Here is a 25501-nt window from a genome sequence, read left to right on the forward strand (position 1 = left end):
AGCAAGCCGGAAACCCGTAGCAGATCGAACAAGTAAAGGATCAAGCAGAAGTGGAGTCAGTCAACAAGCCAATGGTCGGTCACAAATGGTAGTAGATGAGGATGAGGCAGAATCGTAGTCCAGGAACAAGCCAAAGCTCGGTAGCGAAGGTCTAGAGGGCAACAGGAGAGACAAGCAGGATATTGGCTGGTGAAGGTACAATAATCTGGCAACCAGGAAGTGCAGAGACATGTTTTTATCAAGAAGTTTATGGGAGGAGCAAGGAGTTAAAGGTTCAACAGAAAACAAGGCACAAGGCAGGATTGTCCAATAGATCAGGCAGAGCGTTGTCCAGCATCCCAGGTAGCTCAGTGAGAAGAAACATTGCCTCTCACTGCAGCAGGTTTGATCCCAGGCTCTGACAGGTTCAGGTAGTCAACTAGCAGTTCAGTTGGTCAAGCAGTCAACCAGTGGTTCAGGTTGTCAACCAGTAGTTCAGTTGGTCAAGAAGTCAACCGGCGTTTCAGCAGGTCAACCAGTGGTTCAGTTGGTCAAACCATTAGTCAACTTACAAAGAATAAGGGGCCTCAAATGCTGCCCCCATAATTTCCAAAGGGGCGCATATAATACTTATATTATGTAATGCTGCCAAAGACCATCATAGAATGAAGACTTATTAAAGGAAATGGTCAGAGAAGGTTCCACAGGAGTAGTTGGAGACTAAAGTCACGATGTAAGACACTGGTCAAATATGCATTTAGAATTTCTGGCTTACAGCACTGTTTGAATAAGCAAGTCATCCAATATCAATATGTCTTATTACTTTTGGTCATCTCTCTCTCTTAGGACGTAATCCTCACCAGTGGTTGCAGCCAAGCTATTGAACTGGCTCTGGCCGTGCTGGCCAATCCGGGTCAAAACATCCTGGTCCCACGGCCTGGATTTTCTCTCTACAAGACATTGGCATTATCTCTGGGGGTGGAAGTGAAACTCTACAACTTGATTGTGAGTATTCTCTTTCATAAAATGTAAAGCATCATCCATGTATGTATAGGTGTTTAATGCAGGAGAATGAGACTCAAGACTTGTTATTACCAATTTGTCAAGAGGGTGCTTTGAAGAACAGAAGAATCTTGGTTGACCCAGCCAGTCTGGCAGTTGGTGGGAAGTAAGGGATGGCAGGGTTCTATATTCATTTTATTTTTTTTTAAATGGAAAAAAAAAGAAAATGTTCAGTTGTAACACATATATGACATTAATCTGAGGTCCCACATATATGACATTAATCTGAGGTCCCACATATATGACATTAATCTGAGGTCCCACATATATGACATTAATCTGAGGTCCCACATATATGACATTAATCTGAGGTCCCACATATATGACATTAATCTGAGGTCCGCTCACTGTCAGATATGGTTAAATTGTGGGGGCAACCTTACTTTAGATCTACTTTATTGACAAAAACATTCTCCAGTTCACATTTGGCACCTGAACAAATCACCAATTATAAATATTTACCTTAGTGGAGTTTTTTTCTGCTGTTCCAAATCTCATTTGGTCCAAATAGCAGCTTTAGGCCTCATGCACACGGGGCGTTTTTGCAGCCACGTTTGGGGGCATTAGGTGTTTTTTTTTTACTACTTCTAAACGGCCCTCCATGTTATCCTATGTGTCCATGCACACATAGACTTTTAGGAGCTTTTAGTGGCAGGAGCATTTGCAGGCACTGATCTTGTATTCACAACAAAATTTGCCATTGTAAAGATGTGCAAATTTACAGGAACGGGGTACTCATATGTTGGCGGATGAGGGTCTGTCTTGTGCGTGGCTATAGCAGGCAGCCGGAGCACCCCCTATGACAACTGGGGCAGCACAGTGGTTAAATGGTTAGCACTTCCGCCTGGCAGTACTGGGGTCCTTGGTTTGAATCCCAACCACGGCACCACCTGCCTAGAGTTTGCATGTTCTCCCTGTGCCTGTTTGGGCTTAATCCAGGTTCTCTGGTTTCCTCCCACACTCCAAAGACATGCTGGTAGGTTATTTGATTCCTGTCTAAATTAGCCCTAGTATGTGTATGTATGCGGTGTCACGCGCCTGTGGTAGTGAGCCCTTGAAGATCGCCAACTTGGGGTTCCCCAGGGTGTGGAGTCTAAGCCCCAGCCTGCTTCTTCACCAGAGCCTCTGATGGTGGGGATTGACTTGCAGCAAGCTGGGACCAGGTCGCAGCCCCCAGGTACGCCCAGCTGAGGATGCAGAGACCGCTCCTGTAAGCAGAGTACAATGGCAGGAGACAACAGGAAATCCAATAGACAAGCTGAGGTCAGGATGGGCGGAAAACAAGCACAGTCGGCGGACTAAGCCGGAGTCAGTACACGGGTAGTCAGACACAGGAGTAGCAACAAACAGGAGCTCAGAGAAATAAGAAGTTGCTCAGGCAAAATGGGCCAGACTGAGCATGTCTTATATAGACAAGTAAACTAGGAAGTGGGCCAGGAAGTGATAGAAGGGAAGGTAATAAAACCCAGAGAATAGCAGGTGACGCACGGACAAACCGCACATGTGAAAGGAATCAGGAAAAGCACTGCAGTAAGGAGGCAAGAATACACAAACAAGAAACTGCAGGCTAACTTGTGACTTAGGGACCTTAGATTGTACGCCCCTCGGGGGCGGGGACTGATGTGAATGTACAATACATATGTATAAGTCCCTGTAATAAATAAATAAATAACTGACCTTCTGGGCATATCAGACCTTGCCCTGTAACCCTCACTCTCTTCCTCACAATGTGCGGGTGGGGACAGGTGACCAAATCATCTACCCACCCTCCTGGTTGCGCGTCAGTACCCCCCCTCTCCCAGGAGTATTAAGACGCTGGCCCAACTTCTCCACAGCTTGACAGCCAGGTGACATCACCGGCGACTCTTACTTTGTCGCTACATCTACTGCGGTACCTGAATAACTCCACACAGAGGCTGCATGTAGATAACACCTTCTTTACTGACACAAATCAGAATTACAGTGATTGAGGTTTCAGACCCCAATACAGTCCAGAAACAAGTCTTTCAACAACAGATTCACTGTTGTTGGTCTCTTTGAGGCAGGTGATGTGCAGTCAGGCCCAGCTAAGGGGAGCCCCCTCCAGGGGGAACCTAAGATAAAGTCCACAGTCCATTCTCCTCATGGCAACCCTTCCCACGGCCAGGGCTCTTCTCCTTTCACTAGGCTACTCCCATCATATTAATGGGGATTCTGCCAAGAAGGAAGTGAACTCACTCTCCTTCCTGGAAGGATTCAAATGAGGCAAATGCTTAAGTGGGCCCAACCTCAACCTACATACACATGCCCAACCTTGATTCTCCAAAAAGGAAGCAAAGAAGGTATCAGAAATGCATTGATACAAGAAAGTGTTCCGTACCATAATTGTTTGGTGTGTTTACCAAGCTCCTTTGCTCTTTAGCCACAGGCAATAACCTCAACACTGGAAAATATTCTTGCATATAATTTTACCTGTTGCAATATGGAAACACATTGCATCACTTTTCTAAAAACAGGTCCAAAAAAGATCAGAATTACACAGTACACAATTTGTTGAAGTCATCTAGTTTGGATGATGTGGACCTCTTTTATTGCCTCCATATTGATGAACTCCGCTTGTGCCCCAGAGCCAAATAACTGGATAGCCACATATGAAACCTCTTGACTTGTGACACTTTCTGAGTTTCACATTAATTTTGGACAATTGGTTGTATGTTGAACCCAAGAACTCTCAAGTTCCAAAGAGACGATCAAACATTTCCCTCACCGACATTCTTCTGTTGTGTTTGCAGCCAGAGAAGTCCTGGGAGATTGATCTGAAACACATGGAGTCTCTAGTGGATGATAAGACCGCCTGTATCATTGTCAATAACCCATCCAATCCTTGTGGCTCTGTCTTCAGCAAGAAACACTTGCAGAAAATTATTGCCGGTAAGTTTTTCTGTTTTTCCTAAGTATAGAACAGGTAAAGACCCATAATTTGTGGATGGCCAATTGAATCTTTTGGCCAATTGAATCAATACAAACAATTGATTGAATCAATTGAATCTCTTCAAGACACATATTTGACCACACAGTACTTTGTTGAATGGTATTTCATTTGAGTATTATTATTATACAGTATTTAGTAGGGCCACATATAGTTGAGATGCAGAATCTCAATGAGTTGAGTAGGTCCTTAATACAAAAATCAATCCAATGAACAATTGACTTCCTATAAGTACAAGCAGTATTTGGAATCACTCTCAGGCTTTTTGAAAACACTGACATTATGAAGTTGCTTAGGGAGCCCACTACCCCTGATTAAAAAACGATAATTGAATGCCACAAAAGAAAAAAAAGTAATAAAAATGTCCTCCCCATCTACCAGGTGCTTATAGTGATGTCACTGAGCCTCATATTGAAATCCTGGGACAACTTAAGATCCCAAATTATGTGTGCATTCTTACAGTATATGGGATCCTCTGCTTTCCCAGGATCCTAGGAGAAGGCCCAGTTCTGGAGAGAGGTATTTTTGGCAAATTTCTTTTTTTTTTTTTGGCTTTTATCATTTGGTATTCAGTGGGCAGGGGGCTCTCATATATGTGGGCCTTTTTTTTTCATGCAAGGTCTGCTTCATTTTTTTTGGATTGACTTGGAAGGGTTTGAGCTTCAAACCAGGGGCGGACTGACAACTCATGGGGCCCCCGGGCAATTAGGGGATCATGGGGCCCCTGTGTCCTTACCCAAACTCAAAAAAGCATATGAAAAAGGTACCAGGGGCATCTCATGGGGCCCCCTACTGACCCCGGGCCCTCGGGCAGTGCCCGAGTTTCCAAATGGTCAGTCCGCCCCTGCTTCAAACTGTGTGGGCATTGCAAAGATTTACCATCATTTCTTGTAATACCCTGGTGCCGAACCTGTGGTCCTTTGCTATATGATGTGTGGCCCTCGGAACATTGATTAAGGGAATAGCATTGATCTCTATCAGCCTCATGTAACATGTTCCCAGTTTCATATTGTCTCCTGCAGCCATCCCCAGCCAATAATGTATCCTGTCCACACTCTCTGACCTTCATTTCCTCTATTAGGTCTGCAGTTTCGGGATGTCTTGTCAAGCATTACATATATTGAACATTTGGTGCGATCCTTTGGTGAAGCCAGGGGCTGCATTTAAGGCCCCTTATAGCTCATAAGCTGACAACCACTGCTGAAATAGCTGTCACTAGGGAAGGAAGTGATAACAATGGTGTCAGGGTCATTATTCAGCACCTGATGAAAGTTCTAGCCCTTTCCAAAACCTAAGTCTAAAAGTAAAGATTTGTCTGAAGTTTAGTTTTGAAACGTATTGCTTTTCAAAAAGTGCACAGATCGTCATTCTAGTTGTCTTTTTACTTATATGTTTCATAAGAAATTGCTCTGAAATAATTTTACCCAAATTTCTTTACAGTGGCATCCAGGCAGTGTGTACCTATCTTGGCTGATGAGATCTATGGAGACATGGTGAGTTCATATGCTTGGGGGCAGATCTGAGAAAAATATGTAAATTGACCTAAACTTAAATTAATCGGAGTCATTGCACACATTTTCTTGTATAATGAAAGCAAAATGCAGGTTTATTATGAAGAGAGAATGTTAGTTGATGTAAAACAGTCTAGCAAGAGCTGTTACTATTTAGATGACTTTAAAAATTAAGGTAAACATTTGGGTGAATTAAAAAAATCCTAATGGCACGTCGCCTGCACTGGAAATCGAAACTGTACTGGGAACTTTGGTTCCTGCGATTTAAAAAATTGTGCAGGGACCTCTTTCCTGCGTGTCCTGGGGCATGGCAGCCCATTCAAATGAATGGCTTAAGCCTAGCCTTGAATGGTGTGAGCCTTGTCTTGAATGGTGTGAGCCTTGCCGTGAATGGTGTGAGCCTTGTCTTGAATGATGTGAGCCTTGCCTTGAAAGGTTTGAGCCTTGTCTTGAATTGTGTGCGCCTTGTCTTGAATGGTGTGAGCCTTGTCTTTAATGGTGTGAGCCTTGCCTTGAATGGTGTGAGATTTGTCTTGAATGATGTGAGCCTAGTCTTGAATGGTGTGAGATTTGTCTTGAATGATGTGAGCCTAGTCTTGAATGGTGTGTGCCTTGTCTTGAATGGTGTGAGCTCAGCCTTGAATGGTGTGAGCCTTGTTGTGAATGGTGTGAGCCTTGCCTTGAATGGTGTGAGCCTTGTCTTGAATGGTTTGAGCCTAGCCTTGAATGGTGTGAGCCTTGTCTTGAATGGTTTGAGCCTTGCCTTGAATGGTGTGAGCCTTACCTTGAATGATGTGAGCCTAGCCTTGAATGATGTGAGCCTTGTCTTGAATGATGTGAGCCTTGCCTTGAATGATGTGAGCCTTGTCTTGAATGGTGTGAGCCTTGTCTTTAATGGTGTGAGCCTAGCCTTGAATGGTGTGAGCCTTGCCTTGAATGATGTGAGCCTAGTCTTGAATGGTGTGTGCCTTGTCTTGAATAGTGTGAGCCTTGTCTTGAATGGTGTGAGCCTTGTCTTGAATGATGTGAGCCTTGCCTTGAATGGTGTGTGCCTTGTCTTGAATGATGTGAGCCTAGCCTTGAATGGTGTGAGCCTTGCCTTGAATGGTGTGAGCCTTGCCTTGAATGGTGTGAGCCTTGCCTTGAATGGTGCGAGCCTTGCCTTGAATGGTGCGAGCCTTGTCTTGAATGGTGCGAGCCTTGCCTTGAATGGTGCGAGCCTTGCCTTGAATGGTGTGAGCCTTGCCTTGAATGGTGTGAGCCTTGCCTTGAATGGTGTGAGCCTTGTCTTGAATGGTGTGAGCCTTGTCTTGAATCGTGTGAGCTTTGCCTTGAATGGTGTAAGCCTTGCCTTGAATGGTGTGAGCCTAGCCTTGAATGGTGTGAGCCTAGCCTTGAATGATGTGAGCCTTGTCGTGAATGGTGTGAGCCTTGCCTTGAATGGTGTGAGCCTTGCCTTGAATGGTGTGAGCCTTGCCTTGAATGGTGTGAGCCTAGCCTTGAATGATGTGAGCCTTGTCGTGAATGGTGTGAGCCTTGCCTTGAATGGTGTGAGCCTTGCCTTGAATGGTGTGAGCCTTGCCTTGAATGGTGTGAGCCTTGTCGTGAATGGTGTGAGCCTTGTCGTGAATGGTGTGAGCCTTGCCTTGAATGGTGTGACCAAAGATCCATTATCTCCTGCGCTCAAGGACTCAGATCAAACAGGCGTTAGTGACAAGCAGCATGTTTGTGTATTCATCCGCTGGTGATCAGAAGTTGTGCAGCTCTATCATGAAGCTGGGGAAGCTTAATAAAACTGTAGAGGAAGATGAAAGAAAGAGCGCACAAACCTTGCGCATTACCTCAATAAATAGTGACTAATTTTATTAATAAGGAAATATACTCACAAAATGATTGTATAACAGGCATAAGTAACCATAATCCAAACAGGGTTACAGGTAAATCAAAAAGGGGGGGGGTGAAGGCTAACGCGTTTCGAAGGGTGCTCCCTTCTTCATCAGAACTGGGTTTGGAAGATAGAAACTTCAGTATGGCAGAGTTCCCATGGCAAGGAGATATTCAGCCACTGAGTGTCAGTATTACAGCAGTTCAGCCTTTCATCTTCTTCTACTTGAATGGTGTGAGCCTTGCCTTGAATGGTGTGAGCCTTGCCTTGAATGGTGTGAGCCTTGCCTTGAATGGTGCGAGCCTTGCCTTGAATGGTGCGAGCCTTGTCTTGAATGGTGCGAGCCTTGCCTTGAATGGTGCGAGCCTTGCCTTGAATGGTGTGAGCCTTGCCTTGAATGGTGTGAGCCTTGTCTTGAATGGTGTGAGCCTTGCCTTGAATGGTGTGAGCCTTGTCGTGAATGGTGTGAGCCTTGCCTTGAATGGTGTGAGCCTCACCTTGAATGATGTGAGCCTTGCCTTGAATGGTGTGAGCCTTGCCTTGAATACTGTGAGCCTTGTCTTGAATGGTGTGAGCCTTGCCTTGAATGGTGTGAGCCTTGTCTTGAATGGTGTGAGCCTTGTCTTGAATGGTGTGAGCCTTGCCTTGAATGGTGTGAGCCTTGCCTTGAATGATGTGAGCCTAGCCTTGAATGGTGTGAGCCTAGCCTTGAATGATGTGAGCCTTGCCTTGAATGATGTGAGCCTTGTCTTGAATGGTGTGAGCCTTGTCTTGAATGGTGTGAACCTTGTTGTGAATGGTGTGAGCCTAGCCTTGAATGGTGTGTGCCTTGTCTTGAATGGTGTGAACCTAGCCTTGAATGGTGTGAGCCTTGTTGTGAATGGTGTGAGTATAGCCTTGAATGGTGTGAGCCTAGCCTTGAATGGTGTGAGCCTAGCCTTGAATGATGTGAGCCTTGCCTTGAATGGTGTGAGCCTTGTCTTGAATGGTGTGAGCCTTGCTTTGAATGATGTGAGCCTTGTCTTGAATGGTGTCAGCCTTGCCTTGAATGGTGTGAGCCTTGCCTTGAATGGTGTGAGCCTTGCCTTGAATGGTGTGAGCCTTGCCTTGAATGGTGTGAGCCTTGTCTTGAATGGTGTGAGCCTTGTCTTGAATGGTGTGAGCCTTGTCTTGAATGGTGTGAGCCTTGCCTTGACTGGTGTGAGCCTTGCCTTGAATGATGTGAGCCTTGTCTTGAATGGTGTGAGCCTTGCCTTGAATGGTGTGAGCCTTGTCTTGAATGATGTGAGCCTTGCCTTGAATGGTGTGAGCCTTGCCTTGAATGGTGTGAGCCTTGCCTTGAATGGTGTGAGCCTTGTCTTGAATGGTGTGAGCCTTGTCTTGAATGGTGTGAGCCTTGCCTTGAATGATGTGAGCCTTGCCTTGAATGGTGTGAGCCTTGCCTTGAATGGTGTGAGCCTTGCCTTGAATGGTGTGAGCCTTGTCTTGAATGATGTGAGCCTTGCCTTGAATGGTGTGAGCCTTGCCTTGAATGGTGTGAGCCTTGCCTTGAATGGTGTGAGCCTTGTCTTGAATGATGTGAGCCTTGCCTTGAATGGTGTGAGCCTTGCCTTGAATGGTGTGAGCCTAGCCTTACATTGGAAATTTGCTTTTTTTCCCGTAAAAATAAATTCTTTCCAGAACATTTATATGCAATGAGTTCATTTTAGCAAAGTTGACAGCAGACTCTTACATTCTTCTGATCTGTGAATATTGGCCATGCCAGTATGAGTAAAGTAAGGGTTAATTTAATCGAAAGAAAAAAAAATCCCCTTGGCACTCCAGTGTTGTGCAGAGATATCAATGTAGGTTGCATGCTGAGTCCTGAGTCCCGCCCCTTCCCATCTATCACCCCAACCAGATGTCACAGTGACTTTGCAGATTGCGTATCCTTTGATGTTGTCTTCCCTTGGCATGGATGATCAGTTTTTGTCTCCTAAACACTTTCAGATGCCTTCGCATATTTATCGCACAAAGGATCCACCAGTGACTCAAACCATCCAGAAAATATTACCTCCTTCTTACAGGATTGCACAAAAGTGCTAAATAATTTCACAGCAATGCCCACTAACTCTTTATTTTGTGATTTTATTTATCTTGCTGCCACCCCAGTATACAATAAGCAACATTGACATAGAATTGATGCTAAAATGGTTTCCTATATTGTCAATTATATACCGCCTGGCAGTACTGGGGTCATTGGTTCAAATCCCAACCACGGCACTTTCTGCATGGAGTTTGCATGTTCTTCCTGTGCCTGTGTGGGTTTCCTCCGGGTACTCCGGTTTCCTCCCACACTCCAAAGACATGCTGGGTGGTTAATTGGCTCCTGTCTAAATTGGCCATAGTATGTGTATGTATGAATGTGAGTTAGGGACCTTAGATTGTACGCTCTTCGGGGGCGGGGACTGATGTGAATGTACAATATATATGTAAAGCGCTGCGTAAATTTACGGCGCTATATTAGTACCTGTAATAAAATAAATTATTATATTAAAACTATGTTTTAAAAAACTAATTCTTTGTGCATAAAAGTATTCAAATTGCCAATGGCGAGGTGGCATCAAAAAGTTTGGAGACTAGTTTTATAACACACCAACAGATGTCAGCACAAGGCTGCACGCACAGTCACAGGGAGCACTGATCCCCCGTTAGGGAGATTTCCCTCTCTAATTACCATTATCATCAAAAATGAGACTTAAAAAAAACCCATATTGTGGGTTGTCCCCAGAAAAGTATTAGAGAGGACATTTTCCAATGGGGACCTAGAGGTCCCCAAGGAATTTCCTTAATTTGCAGACATTTCCTCTCACTCCCTGTTTTGGCTATGGGACAGGAAGTGAAGGTAAATCTCCCCAATAGGACACATCTGGCAAAAAAATAAACTGATGGAGGCTATAACCCTTCATTACAATATTCAAAATGCCTTTAGTTCTGCTTTAGGAAACATATGAGGAGGCATCTATCCAGGACTAAATTATGAGTTTTGTGTAGTGTGATGCTTTAATCCAGGGTTTTTCAACCAGGGTTCCGTAGATCCAGGGGAGGACTGACCATTTGGGCACTCAGGCACTGCCTGAGGGCCCAGGGTCAGTAGGGGGCCCCGTGAGATGCCCCTAGTACCTTTCATAGGCTTTTTTGGGTGTGGTTTGAGTATGGGTGAGGACACAGGGGCCCCATGATCCCCTATTGCCCGGGGGCCCCATGAGTTGTCAGTCCGCCCCTGCATAAAACCCTAGGGTTCCTCTAGAGGTTGCCAGAGGTTCCTTGAGAAATGAGAAAGTTTTGCCTCTCAGATAAGCTCCCACTGACACCATTGATCTTTTTAGCTATCTGAAAGGAGGTAATTCTTCCCAATGACCACAAGTGTAAGGAGCATTCTTACCTCTGACTATCACACTAATGTATCATGAGTTGTAGAGAAAGTCGTTTTAGCAGGGGTTCCCTGAGACCGCAAAGTTATGTCAAGGTTTCCTCTGAGTTGAAAAGGTTGCTTTAATCATTTATGTTTCAACAGGTCTTTGAATACGGTGCCTTCCAGGCTCTGGCACCACTGAGCACTAATGTCCCAATTTTGTCATGTGGCGGTCTTGCTAAGCGTTGGCTGGTGCCAGGATGGAGGATGGGATGGATTTTAATCCACGATCGGAAAGAAATTTTTGGAAAAGAGGTAACAATTTAAACCTACAGCCATAAAATAATCACATTTAAAGAACCAATAAACTTAGAATACAATTAACTGTTCTGTAAAATAGACTAACTATCCAACATAAATGTGAAATCAGTCATTGGAGACATAGATTTAAGACACAGAATCCAGGTGCCGACCCAGCCTGCAATGCTCCCTCTACAAATAAATATTACTTTTGAAATTTATTATAAACTAAGGCACCATATCAACCATAAGTGATTTGGAATCCAGTTTTCAAGAGACGGGAATGTTCAGTTTATTAGTGTACTATTTTGTAAAAAACTGCAAACCAAAAAGTCCTGCTAAATGACACCATATGGCTAAAAGTATGTGAATGCCCCTTCAAAATATTGAGCTTGGGTGTTTCAAGTGAAAGGTTTTAATGCTGCAGTATACAATTGTGCACTTAAAACCTTGTGGTAACAATTTGAGGTAGACCCTTTAATGTTTCAGAATGACTGTACTCATACACAAAAAGCCATAAGACATGATTTGATGAGTGTGGTGTGAAGGAACTCAAGTGTCCTGCACAGAGCCCTGACCTTAACCCCACTGAACACCTTTGAGATGAATTGGATGCCAGGTCTTCTCAACTAACATCTCCATAAAGACATGGTTTGACCAGTTTGACCAGTCCTACACAGAGCCCTGACCACAGAGCTCTGACCTCAACCCTACTGAACACCTTTGGGATGCACTGGAATAAGCCAGGTCTTCTCGAGTAACATCTCCATAAAGACATGGTTTGACCAGTTTGGAAGGAACTCGTGTGTCCTCCACAGAGTCCTGACCTCAACCCTACTGAACACCTTTGAGATGAATTGGATGCCAGGTCTTCTCAACCAAAATCTCCATAAAGACATGGTTTGACCAGTTTGGTGTGGAGGACCACTGGACACCTTTGGGATGAACTGGAATAAGCCAGGTCTTCTCGAGTAACATCTCCATAGAGACATGGTTTGACCAGTTTGGAAGGAACTTGGGTGTCCTGCACAGAGCCCTGACCTCAACCCTACTGAACACCTTTGACATGAATTGGATGCTAGGTCTTCTCAACTAACATTGTCATAAAAACGTGGTTTGACCAGTTTGGTGTGGAGGAACTCATGTGCCCTTCACAGAGCCCTTACCTCAACTCTACTGAACACCTTTGGGATGAACTGGAACAAGCCAAGACTTCTCAAGTAACATCTCCATAAATACATGGCTTGACCAGTGTGGTGTGGAAAAACTTGGGTGTCCTGCACAGAGCCCTGGCCTCAACCCTCCTGAACACCTTTGAGATGAAGTAGATGCCAGGTCTTCCCAACAAACATCTCCTTAAATACATGGTTTGACCAGTTTGGTGTGGAGGAACTTGGGTGTCCTGCACAGAGCCCTGACCTCAACCCTACTGAACACCTTTGACGTGAATTAGATGCTATGTCTTCTCAACTAACATTGCCATAAAAACGTGGTTTGACCAGTTTGGTGTGGAGGAACTTGGATATCCTGCACAGAGTCCTGACCTTAACCCTACTGAACACCTTTGGGATAAATTGGAATGCCATTTGTGAGCCAGGTTCTGTAATCCAATTAGCACCTGGCCTCTTAAAGGCTTTCTTGCCTGAACGGGCACAAATTCTCACAAACACACTCCAAAATCTTGGAGAAAGACTTGTTAAAAGAACCAAGGCTGTTATAGTTGAAAAAGGGATTCCAACACCATATTAATACTCATGGATTTGGAATAGGATGTCCAATAACTTCATATAGGTATAAATGTCCACAAACCTTTGGCCACTAACAACAAGGTTAGCAGTTAACGTTACATACTTTTGAAATCTGCACAAATATCCAAAAAGGCCATTGGGTCTATTAAAATGTTATGTGAAAATGTCACAAACAAATATTTATATTTTTTGTAGATTAGAGAGGGCCTTGTACGCCTGAGTCAGAGAATTCTCGGTCCATGTACCATCGTCCAAGGAGCACTGGATCACTTAATCAACAGGACTCCTCAACATTTTTATGACAACACCATCAACTTTATCAAGGTATGTCCTACAACAAGGAACTATCTATGTGGGTGTGTGTTTATCTCATACAGTATGTGATATTTATATTTTCATTGGAAATATAAAAACTGGTTTCCAGCTAGGTATCCGTAGCATCCGCTCCACCTCAGAACGAGCAACAGTGATTTGCCAAGAATGTCCAAAATGACTAAATGCCTGAGGTTAATTGGTATAGTTTGACATCATCCATAAATATGAGGACAGGAAATAGCTAGGCTGCCTGAGAATTATTTCAAGGTTTATGGGAACCATGAACGTACACTACAATTAAAAATTGAATTTGAAGACTTATTGTAAGATACATACAAAAGCACAGCATACCCATTCACAATTTCCAAATGTTGTTGCTGTACTGCACCAGGCCACCCTGGTCCTAGTAATCTGGTGATCCTGGATTGCGCCTGTTTGAGATGCTGGAACTTCATGCACATTGCTGCTTCTCATGGATAAAATATAATGTAAAAAGAAATTTTGTGCAAAGTTACTTATAGCCACCAAAAAGAGTCAAACCTGCCTTAGAATTTTGAATGTGATTTATGATGCATGACAAAGAGGGAAAGTAAATTACACAGCTTATGGTTCAGGAAGTGTGCTCCTACTTCCAGAACCTCACTTTGTTAGATGATGTGTAAATGTAGCCGGCCATATACGGTTCAAATCCCATCCGGTTCAGCAGGGACCGGCCGAGATTTGAACCATGTGCGGGCAGGCTAAATGTACCCAAGAGATCGATCAACTTGGGCATAACCAGCCTGATGGACTTTACATGCAATTATTGATAGCAGCTGTCAAAGCTACTAGCAATAATCACTGTCTTCTGGCAGGAATGGCTTCCCCTGCCCCCCCCCCCCCCCACTGGGAGAACACAATGGTTCGGTGGGAGAGATTCCCCTGTCAACACTGACTGTGTTGATGGAGGAATCGAAAGAAATTCACACTTTCTTTGGCCTGCCTAAGAGTGCATTTCTCCTCACATGGCAAAGAATTTGTAATTTTACCAAAATTTTCATGAATGTTCTCATTACATTTAGAAGGAATGTTTTTGGTGGATATTTGAGTGTGTGTAGCATTCAGAGCATTTATCATTCCAGGTTTGCTTTTTCTAAATTTCCATAGAAGACAAGGGCCAGCAACTGCTCAGGGCGTAGAAGAGACAGGGGGCCATACCCCTTTTAAAAACTGTATTACCCAACAGTAACACCATGGAAATTTTGGTAAAACTGCATATTATTTCCCATGTGAGCAGAAATGCACTCTTAGACATTTGTCCTTGGAATAGATGTGCCCATGAGACATTTTATCTCACCTCCTAATATACTTTCTGTAATATTAGAAGTAAACGGACAATTGAAATTCCAATTGGTTCAGTATCTGAAAAGTACAATTAGAGTGAATCTAAACAACAAAATGTGTTTGTGCCCCCATCGGGGCGGTTTACCCTCTTTATTCTGTCCCGATAACCACCATTGGTTGTGTGCAATTCCCCTCACATTGGAAAGAATTCATAATTTTACCAAAATTTCCATGGTGTTACTGTTGGGTAATACAGTTTTTAAAAGGGGTATGACATCCTGTTTCTTCTGAACCCTGGGCAGTTGCTGCTCCTTATCTTCTCCTCTGGCCATTTAGGAAAATCGGACCTAGTATGATGAATGTTCTGGATGCTACACACCAGGGGCGGACTGACAACTCATGGGACCACCGGGCAATAGAGGATCATGGGGCCCCTGTGTCCTTGCCCAAACTCAAAAAAGCCTATGAAAAAGGTACCAGGGGCATCTCATGGGGCCCCCTACTGACCCCGGGCCCTCGGGCAGTGCCCGAGTTTCCAAATGGTCAGTCCGCCCCTGCTACACACTCGTATATCCAGCAAAAACACGTTCCTTCTCATTCTATGGCTACCATCTATGGACCGTGCGTTCTTTTTAAAAGCTGTAATATTGGGAAATAGGTCATAGCTCTGGCCTCTGGTATGCTCTTCTGTATCTCACTTGCCTCTCTTTGCTTTGGCTTATCATCATTTGGAGTCAATAGTTTTCTGGAACATTAGTTGACGTCTATTCTTCCTTGTGTACTCTGTATTTTGCAGTCTAATGCTGACCTCTGCTATAATACCCTCTCCGCCGTCCCTGGACTCTGCCCTGTGCGACCAGCAGGAGCCATGTATTTAATGGTAAGCAGATTATTGGCTAGATACCCTCGTTTTACCGGACACCCCCACACTTGGTAAAATTCCAGATTTTGTTCAGAACTAGGCTTGTGCAATGTGTACAGAAATGGCCACTTGTAGTCCCCATCTGAAGCCTCTGTGACAGGGTGACAACGCGGCAGCCCAATTTAGAGACAGGGACATGGCATTGTCACCCTATAACAGGAAGTGCCTAAAACAGACCTTCATGGTTTTAATGAAAAGGTGCAGATTGAAAATGTTAAAAATGACTTTTGGAATTTATATGTTAAAGTGGAACTTCACGGCATCTGAGCACCACAGACCTAAAACGTTATGTCATTAATTTTTACTATTCAGAGCAAACTCGCCCTTTTTTTTTCTGCTGTAATAGCTCCTCTGGGGAGATCAATCCTCTCTGGTGACTTTTGTCACGGGGACTGAAAGTAAAGAAAAATACAATTTATTTGCGTTGTCACCAGAAAAGGAATAATAGGAAGTCTCTCAATGGGTACACTTGAAATATTATGTTTGGGGGGGGACAGATCCTTTAAGAAAAACTCGCAGTTTTTAAAAAATATTTATCATATGATTCTAAACAAGTGATAGCATGCAAAGCCGGCATGGCTCCCATTCATGTCTTTGTTCCATAGGAACACAATCTCACTTCAGTGAGGTTTAGGGTCACCATTGACCAGGGTGAGATATTATATGGGTCCGGAGCATTACCCAGCTGTCTTTGCAAAAGCAAACAGTTTTTATTGTTTTAAAAAAGGTAAACAAAGTAGCTCAGCTTAAGAATTTAATAAACAAAACAGTCCATAACTCTGGTACAAATCAAAGATTTGGTTCACCACCAGCATAAGCTGGTCCCACAACAGGGTTTAAAGTCCCCGCCTTCTGCAGGGCTCCAGAAAAGTCATAAGACACCCCAAGCGTCTCAGTAGCCAGAAAGCCCACATTGTCCTGTCCTCTGGGCCGTGCAAGGGGTGGACAGGAGGGGCGGCTGCCCTGGGCACTGTGGTATCATGTGAGGTGAGAGGGCACTGCGAGGAGATTGGGGTGGAGGGGATTTGTGTAGGTAGGGGGAATTTGGGGGCGGCAGGGGATAAGAATTGTTCTAGGAGGGGAAATTTTGAAGTGTGTGCTAGATTTGGTGATTTAGGGGGATTTGTGTTGGGAGGGGGGATGGGGGAAGAGGATCTGCGCAAGGAGGAGGGTTTTGTGCTAGGAAGGGAAATTGGGGAGGGGAGATTTTTACTAGGAGGGGATATTGGGTGGGATTTGTGCTGGGAGGAGGGATTTGGAGTGGGGGGGAGAAGATGTGTACTCAAATGGGAAATTTGAGGGATAGAGAATTTCTGCTAGGGGGGTGATTTTTTTTGTGCCCAGGGTATTTGGGGGATGGAGGGCAAAGATTTGTTCTGGGAGCAGGGATTTCAGCAAGGAGGTGGATTTGTACTAGAAGGATGGAGAATTTACACCCTAGTGGGTAAGCATGCAGATTAGTGCTCTTGGGGGGGGCGCAGTGTAGCATGTTCGCCCTGGGCCGTAGATGACCGTGTCCTGGCACTGCCTGTCCCACACAACACTTCACGGACACCTGCTGGCTGCTTCCTGAACTTTTCCAGCCCTCTCTTGCCGTTGGGTTAACCCTTTCAGGCCCTAAGTACCTGTAGTTGGGCTGGAGGCTCTTTCCCAACCGAGATCTTTCCGAGCCTCTGGATTCCCGGTCCCATGTCAGGACTTAATAATCCTGGGAAAACTGCAAATCGGTTTTCTGTTTTTTTTTTTCACAAATCCCCCTGGAACCCCTCACCCTGCAGTGGTGAGAATCGCTCAGTACACTGACCTGCTTCTTTTGTTGGGATCACAACCCAAACAAAGGTGACACATATCTCCAACCCCTGATGACCTAGACAAAAAAAAACAGAGAGAGGAAGTAATGGAAAAATCTCCGCAATGGGGGTCACAGATAAAAAAATAACACACAAATGGTAACACTTCTCCACATATCCAAAACTAAAACAGTTTGACTGTTGGTGGGTTGGCTTTACCTGGCTTGGGTCAGGTGGTAGACTTTGTCTGGAGGTAGGCTCTACCTGGCTTGGGTCAGGTGGTAGGCTTTGTCTGGGGGTAGGCTCTACTTGGCTTTGGTCAGATGGTGGGCTTTTTCTGGAGGTAGGCTCTACCTGGCTTAGGTCAGGTGGTAGGGTTTGTCTGGAGGTAGGCTCTACCTGGCTTGGGTCAGGTGGTAGGCTTTGTCTGGAGGTAGGCTTTACCTGGCTTGGGTCAGGTGGTAGGCTTTGTCTGGAGATGGGCTCTACCTGGCTTGGGTCAGGTGGTAGGCTTTGTCTGGAGGTAAGCTTTACCTGGCTTGAGTCTGGTGGTAGACTTTGTCTGGAGGTAGGCTCTACCTGGCTTGGGTCAGGTGGTAGGCTTTGTCTGGAGGTAGGCTTTACCTGGCTTGAGTCTGGTGATAGACTTTGTCTGGAGGTAGGCTCTACCTGGCTTGGGTCAGGTGGTAGGCTTTGTCTGGAGGTAAGCTCTACCTGGCTAGGGTCAGATGGTAGACTTTGTCTGGAGGTAGGCTCTAGCTGGCTTGGGTCAGGTGGTAGACTTTGTCTGGAGGTAGGCTCTACCTGGCTTGGGTCAGATGGTAGACTTTGTCTGGAGGTAGGCTCTAGCTGGCTAGGGTCAGATGGTAGACTTTGTCTGGAGGTAGGCTTTACCTGGCTTGGGTCAGATGGTAGACTTTGTCTGGAGGTAGGCTCTGCCTGGCTTGGGTCAGGTGGTAGGCTTTGTCTGGAGGTAGGCTTTACCTGGCTTGGATAGGTGGTAGGCTTTGTCTGGAGGTAGGCTCTACTTGGCTTAGGTCAGACCTGTCTGTCACTTGAGAACCAGGAGGCAGCTGAGGCATGAAGCAGACAAATGATAAAGTGTTCTGAAGAAATAATAGTATTCCCGCCAATGTTTGCCTCATTAAAGCCTAATTTCTTTCTTTTATTTGTCTGTGTACTTTGTAGGTTGGGATTGACATGGAACACTTTCCAGAATTTGAGAGCGATGTGGATTTCACGGAAAGAATGATATCTGAGCAATCCGTCTTTTGTCTTCCAGCTACCGTAAGTCTTTACAGACTAAATTCATTTAAAGGAACTCTACTTTCGTTAAAATTGTATAGAACGTTGTATTACAATGTTAAGTTATTTTTAAAAAATGACCATTTCCATTTAAATTCGCATTAAGCTAAAATTTTACAAATCTCCCCAAAAATGAAAGTTTCCGTATCCTTTAAATGTTGCTTCCCTAAAACCAGTTGCAGCCACCAGTGTTGAATTCTGAACGCAGCGTATGGATAAAATTGTAGTATTTCAAATATATGACAATATATTTGGGAAGAATATTTTTAAAATATATTTTTCTTCCATGTGGGGTACACCCAACGTTAGAGGTGATTTATTTCAAAGCAAATACACCTTTGCACACCGGGACTGACTAGTATTCCAGTGTGTCTCTCTCATTTTCTCTCCCTCAGTGCTGATGGAGAGGGGCGGGGGAGGGCCAAATAACTGCCCGAGGGCCCGGGGTCAGTAGGGGCCCCATGACATGCTCCTGATACCTTTTTCACAGGCTTTTTTGAGTTTGGGCAAGGACACAGGGGCCCCATGATCCCCTTTTGCCCGGGGGCCCCATGAGTTGTCAGTCGCCCCTGCCTGTGGCTTTGTGTGCTAAAAGGCAGCATTTATCCACCTGCTGGCTTGTATACAATTTGTGGGCATTTTGCCAAGGCACCCCTGAAGAAGCCTGGGCACCCTGGTTGAGAGGCCGTTTTAACATTCGGTGAACTGACTGCGTACAGTGATGTCTCCAACCCAAAACCAACCTTCCTTGACGCGTTTCAACACTTTTGGCTTGCTCACAAGGATAGGGGAAGTCATACTTAGAAGAAATCATACTTCCCCTCCCTTTACCCCATTTGTACCCCGGTACAAATCATTAGTAATACCTCATCTGGAATATGCAGTTCAGTTTTGGGCACCAAATCACAAAAAGAACATTGGGGAACTGGAGAAAGTACAGAGAAGGGCAACCAAACTGATAAGAGGCATGGAGGAGATCAGCTATGAGGAAAGATTAGAGGAACTGAATTTATTCTCTACTGAGAAGAGGAGATTAAGGGGGGATATGATCTCCATGTATAATACATAAGGGGGGATATGATCTCCATGTATAATACATAAGGGGGGGATATGATCACCATGTATAATACATAAGGGGGGGATATGATCACCATGTATAATACATAAGGGGGGGATATGATCTCCATGTATAATACATAAGGGGGGATATGATCTCCATGTATAATACATAAGGGGGGGATATGATCTCCATGTATAATACATAAGGGGGGATATGATCTCCATGTATAATACATAAGGGGGGATATGATCTCCATGTATAATACATAAGGGGGGATATGATCTCCATGTATAATACATAAGGGGGGATATGATCTCCATGTATAATACATAAGGGGGGATATGATCTCCATGTATAATACATAAGGGGGGGATATGATCTCCATGTATAATACATAAGGGGGGGATATGATCACCATGTATAATACATAAGGGGGGATATGATCACCATGTATAATACATAAGGGGGGTACATGATCACCATGTATAATACATAAGGGGGGGATATGATCTCCATGTATAATACATAAGGGGGGGGATATGATCTCCATGTATAATACATAAGGGGGGATATGATCTCCATGTATAATACATAAGGGGGGGATATGATCTCCATGTATAATACATAAGGGGGGGGGATATGATCTCCATGTATAATACATAAGGGGGGATATGATCACCATGTATAATACATAAGGGGGGATATGATCTCCATGTATAATACATAAGGGGGGGATATGATCTCCATGTATAATACATAAGGGGGGATATGATCTCCATGTATAATACATAAGGGGGGATATGATCTCCATGTATAATACATAAGGGGGGATATGATCTCCATGTATAATACATAAGGGGGGATATGATCTCCATGTATAATACATAAGGGGGGATATGATCTCCATGTATAATACATAAGGGGGGGATATGATCTCCATGTATAATACATAAGGGGGGATATGATCTCCATGTATAATACATAAGGGGGGGATATGATCTCCATGTATATTACATAAGGGGGGGATATGATCTCCATGTATAATACATCAGTGGTTCATATTGTGAACTCGGTGTAGTTATTCCCCCTGAGGTCATCACAGAGGACAAGGGGGCGCTCTTTACGTCTGAAGGAAAAGAAATGTAAATCTCCAAACATGGAAAGGTCTCTTCACAGTGAGAGCTGTGAGAATGTGGAATAGACTCCCTCCAGAGTTGGTTGTGGCCAGCTCAGTGGATTGCTGTAGGAAAGTCCTGGATTCTTTCTTGGATACACAGAATATAATTGGATATGACATTTATAGTGAAAGTGGATCCAGGGAATATCCGATTGCCTCTCGGGGGATGAGGAAGGAATGTTTCCCCTGCAGGAGCAAATTGGATCATACTTTGCTGGGTTTTCTGCCTTCCTCTGGATCAATCGTGGGTTTAAGATTATAACTTTTTTTTTAATGGTTGAACTGGATGGACTTTTGTTTTTTTTCAGCCAGACTAACTATGTAACTATGTAAATTGTAAGCTCCATGATCAGGGCCCCTCCTATTCCTTCTTGTAATTGTACTGTCCCCAAATATATTGTAAAATATGAGAATTGTACGATCTAGTATCGTACGACAAAAATTTTCCTGCTTGCCCCTTCGAGTAATTTTGGACAGTTGCTGTGTACTAACAATCAGATTATCAAACGATCGCTTTAAAAGCGGCATTTTTCGTACAATTTTCAGGTCATGTATAGAGGGCTTTATTCTCTTACTGCAACCACTGGGGCTGATTAGGTAACCATAGCAGGTAGACTCTTCCCACTTAGCACTCCAACCTTCATTGGGACGATGGTACAACCACCACTATCCTTGTAATTCTGTATTCTATTTTTTTTTCCTAGTGCTTTGAATATCCCAACTATTTTCGGGTCGTGCTCACCGTTCCAGAAGAAATGATGGTAGAGGCATGCCGGCGCATACGGGAGTTCTGCCTGGAGCACTACCAAGGCGGAGAGGCTGTGCAGGACCTGGAGTGCGACAAATAACGGGACATTCTGTTTCCTCACCATGTGAGGTGTTCCTCAATAACTCCATCACCCAATTTCAGGTTTTATTCATTCCATCTGCTTTGAACTGTTATGAAAATAATAAGTGTTTCCTATACTCCATGACAAAAGATGTTTTAGTCTTTAGTCTTCGAAGAACAAATTAACATATTATATAAAAAAAAAATTGAGGTGTCTCTACACATGGTAGCATGCATATAACCAATTGGGAAGAATTGATTTTGGTTGATTTAGAGGAGTGTTTCACAACTTTATTGGTGTTTTTTTTATATATATATTTTTATCCTTGGCCAGTGCATTCATCCTGAGGTCATCTTTAGCATCTGCATTGAGCTGTAGACAGTTCAGTTGTATTCTCAACCTGCTGAGACTGCAGATCTGAGATGGAAGAGGTCTAATGTATATAGGAACCTTCAAGGTTCAAAAAAAAAAGACATGTGGCCCAAGTGATAGAAGCAGAGTGATGGCAGAAAAAGACCAAGAGGTCCATCAAGGTTTTTTTTTTGAGCATAGTCTATTGGAACATTGGAAGTCTCTTTTAAGATGGCCAAGATATATTTCTTCCCCAGCTTTGGGTTGGCCATTCTGTCAAACCTAGGAGACCTGGCGTCCTATATTTTGGCCTTGTACCCATATGAATGATAACCAGTACTGGGACAGGTTCATCCAGCAAGGGTGCGGAACGGTACCCTCTCCTACTCATAGTGCATGCTGTAGAATGGTTGTACCACCCTGCGTCCATTCTCTGTCCCCTTGCACTGTCCCAGCTTTGGGTTGGCCAGTCAGTCAAACCTAGGAGACCCGGTGTCTTATATTTTTGCCTTGCACCCATCCAGCGATACTGGGACAGGTTCATCCAGCGACCTGAGGAAAGATGTGGAACTGCGCTCTCTCTCCCACTCATAGTGCATGCCGTAGAATGGTTGTACCATAGAAGAGTGATGGCAGTAAAAGACCAACAGGTCCATCAAGTCTGGCCATTTTTTTTTTATTTTAGCGTAGTCTATTGGAAGACTGGAAGTCTCTTCCAAGATGGCCAAGATATATTTCTTCCCCAGCTTTGGGTTGGCCAATCTGTCAAACCTAGGAGACCTGGCGTCCTATATTTTGACAGTGCACCCATCCAGCGACCAGGGCAAGGATGCTCAGGTCGCTGGATGCATCCAGCGATAATGAGACAGGTTGGAAGAGGTCTAATGTATATAGGAACCTTCAAGGTTCAAGAAAAAAAGACACGTGGCCCAAGTGATAGAAGCAGAGTGACGGCAGAAAAAGACCAAGAGGTCCATCAAGGTTTTTTTTTTGAGCATAGTCTATTGGAACACTGGAAGTCTCTTTTAAGATGGCCAAGATATATTTCTTCCCCAGCTTTGGGTTGGCCATTCTGTCAAACCTAGGAGACCTGGCGTCCTATATTTTGGCCTTGTACCCATACGAATGATAACCAGTACTGGGACAGGTTCATTCAGCAAGGGTGCGGAACGGTACCCTCTCCCCCACTCATAGTGCATGCTGTAAAATGGTTGTACCACCCTGCGTCCATTCTCTGTCCCCTTGCACTGTCCCAGCTTTGGGTTGGCCAGTCTGTCAAACCTAGGAGACCCGGTGTCTTATATTTTTGCCTTGCACCCATCCAGCGACACTGGGACAGGTTCATCCAGCGACCTGAGGAAAGATGTGGAACTGCGCTCTCTCCCCCACTCATAGTGCATGCCGTAGAATGGTTGTACCACCCTACACCCATTCTTTGTCCCCTTGCACTGGCTGTAACATAGAAGAGTGATGGCAGAAAAAGACCAACAGGTCCATCAAGTCTGGCCCTTTTTTTTACATTTTTTTTTTTTTTTTAGCATAGTCTATTGGAAGACTGGAAGTCTCTTCCAAGATGGCCAAGATACATTTCTTCCCTAGCTTTGGGTTGGCCATTCTGTCAAACCTAGGAGACCTGGCGTCCTAAATTTTGACAGTGCACCCATCCAGCGACCAGGGCAAGGATGCTCAGGTCGCTGGATGCATCCAGCGATAATGAGACAGGTTGATCCAGCGACCTGAGGAAAGATGTGGAACTACGCTCTCTCCCCCACTCAAAGTGCATGCCGTAGCATGGTTGTACCGCCCTACACCCATTCTCTGTCCCTTTGCACCGGCTGTAACATAGAAGAGTGACGGCAGAAAAAATCTACATTTTTGGAAGGCATTTATAAATATATGTAAAAATACACGTGAAAATGACTTTTTTATATGTTAAAAAAAATCTTAAGAATATATTTTAAAAAATATATTTTGAAAAATATTTTTCATATATTTTGTAATATATTAAAAATGCATTTCAACATGCAGTATATATATATATATATATATATATATATATATATACAGGGGCGGAATGACCATTTGGAAACTCGGGCACTGCCCGAGGCCCCCGTGTCAGTAGGGGGCCCCATGAGATGCCCCTGGTACCTTTTTCATAGGCTTTTTTGAGTTTGGGCAAGGACACAGGGGCCCCATGATCCCCTATTGCCCGGGGGCCCCATGAGTTGTCAGTCCGCCCCTGTATATATATATATATATATATATATATATATATATATATATATATATAGGTTGTATCTGGCATGCGTCTGTATAACTTTTGTATTTCTGATGGCCAGCATCAGCATCCCTCTAAGTCAACCAAAGTTCCTAAATTGGGAATTCCAGCTAGAACTCTTTTTCAAAAACCATAAGTCATATCCGTAAGTCATCATTTTATTGTTGTCCATGTCCTCCAGGGTGACATTCACTTTCATAGGAACTGGGAGAGAGGGACAACTAAGAGGGGTTTCAGAAGATTGCCTCTCCCTTCCTGTTGTGTCTTCAGAACAGGAATGAGTGAAAGACATAAAAATAGAAATTCTGACACATCCCCAGTCTGTCAAAAAAAAAAAAATTACTTTTGACTGGAGCTCCACTTTTGACCATCTCATGATGTCTGTCATATTTTATTTCTCGAACAATGTTTTGAAGAATTTCAGAGCTAGATGTAAAAAAAAAAAGACATAAAAATAGAAATTCTGACACATCCCCAGTCTGTCTGAAAAAAAAAATTAACTTTTGAATGGAGCTCCACTTTTGACTATCTCGCAATGTCCGTCATATTTTATTTTTTGAACAATGTTTTGAAAAATTTCAGAGTTAGATGTAAAAAAAAAAGACATAAAAATAGAAATTTTGACACAAAAAATCATTATTTTATGTCACATTCTTATTTTTTTGTATCCTAACCAAGTTATGCTACCGTAGTATGTAGTTCTATGTATTTACTACCAGTTATATATTCAAGTGTTTTAAATGGAAATATATTTATTGAAAAAGTCCATCATTCATTTTTTTTTTTCATTTTTGCTCAGAGTACCACATACAAACTCGTCATGGAGTGAACTATATGAATATAATGTTGTGTGTATTATCTGAAATAGTATTCTATGTATGTTAAGTAACTACTTGCATTTATCACATTCTCTGAATGCATGCTATTTCTGCATGTTCAATTTCTATTGTAAATTAAATAAGTTATTGCTTTTTTTTTGTATTAATAAAGATAATAAAAAAAAAAATCTTGTTATAAGGTGCGTTCATTGATAGGGGACTGTTCCCCGCACTGTGTGTGAGACATTCAGAAATTTTAAAAGGTTGGTTCCCCTTTACCAAAAAAAAGCTGTCCCTCATGGGTATAACAGCACAGTGCGAGAAAAGCAAAACAGGAGGATGCAAACGCCTGGGGCGTTACCAAAAGATTTATTTGTTGTATAAACACGAGCCAAATTCACAGCAAAAGAAGAAAAATGCAAGTATTGTATCACACCAATCGCAGATCCAGTGTTGGTGGAGTATTATTATTATACAGGATTTAT

The 25501-nt window shown here is 43.6% G+C and overlaps 1 protein-coding gene across 2 annotated transcripts in view; it reads left to right on the forward strand.

Moving 5' to 3' along the window:
- The window catches only part of TAT (tyrosine aminotransferase), a 37960-nt gene extending 12739 nt beyond the window's left edge, over positions 1 to 25221 (forward strand). For both annotated transcript variants that reach the window (XM_089666806.1, XM_089666807.1), the window contains exons 5-12: positions 826 to 984; positions 3813 to 3951; positions 5450 to 5502; positions 10962 to 11114; positions 13043 to 13171; positions 15282 to 15365; positions 18386 to 18484; positions 21444 to 25221. In XM_089666806.1, coding sequence (XP_089522932.1) covers positions 826 to 984; positions 3813 to 3951; positions 5450 to 5502; positions 10962 to 11114; positions 13043 to 13171; positions 15282 to 15365; positions 18386 to 18484; positions 21444 to 21587 — 960 coding nt within the window. In that variant the 3' untranslated portion in view covers positions 21588 to 25221. The remainder of the gene's footprint in view (positions 1 to 825; positions 985 to 3812; positions 3952 to 5449; positions 5503 to 10961; positions 11115 to 13042; positions 13172 to 15281; positions 15366 to 18385; positions 18485 to 21443) is intronic.
- The last annotated feature ends 280 nt before the right edge of the window (positions 25222 to 25501 follow it).

The sequence above is a fragment of the Staurois parvus genome, unplaced genomic scaffold (assembly GCF_062004578.1).
Source record: "Staurois parvus isolate SC_StPar_1 unplaced genomic scaffold, SC_StPar_1.0 ptg002850l, whole genome shotgun sequence".
Classification (NCBI taxonomy): domain Eukaryota; kingdom Metazoa; phylum Chordata; class Amphibia; order Anura; family Ranidae; genus Staurois; species Staurois parvus.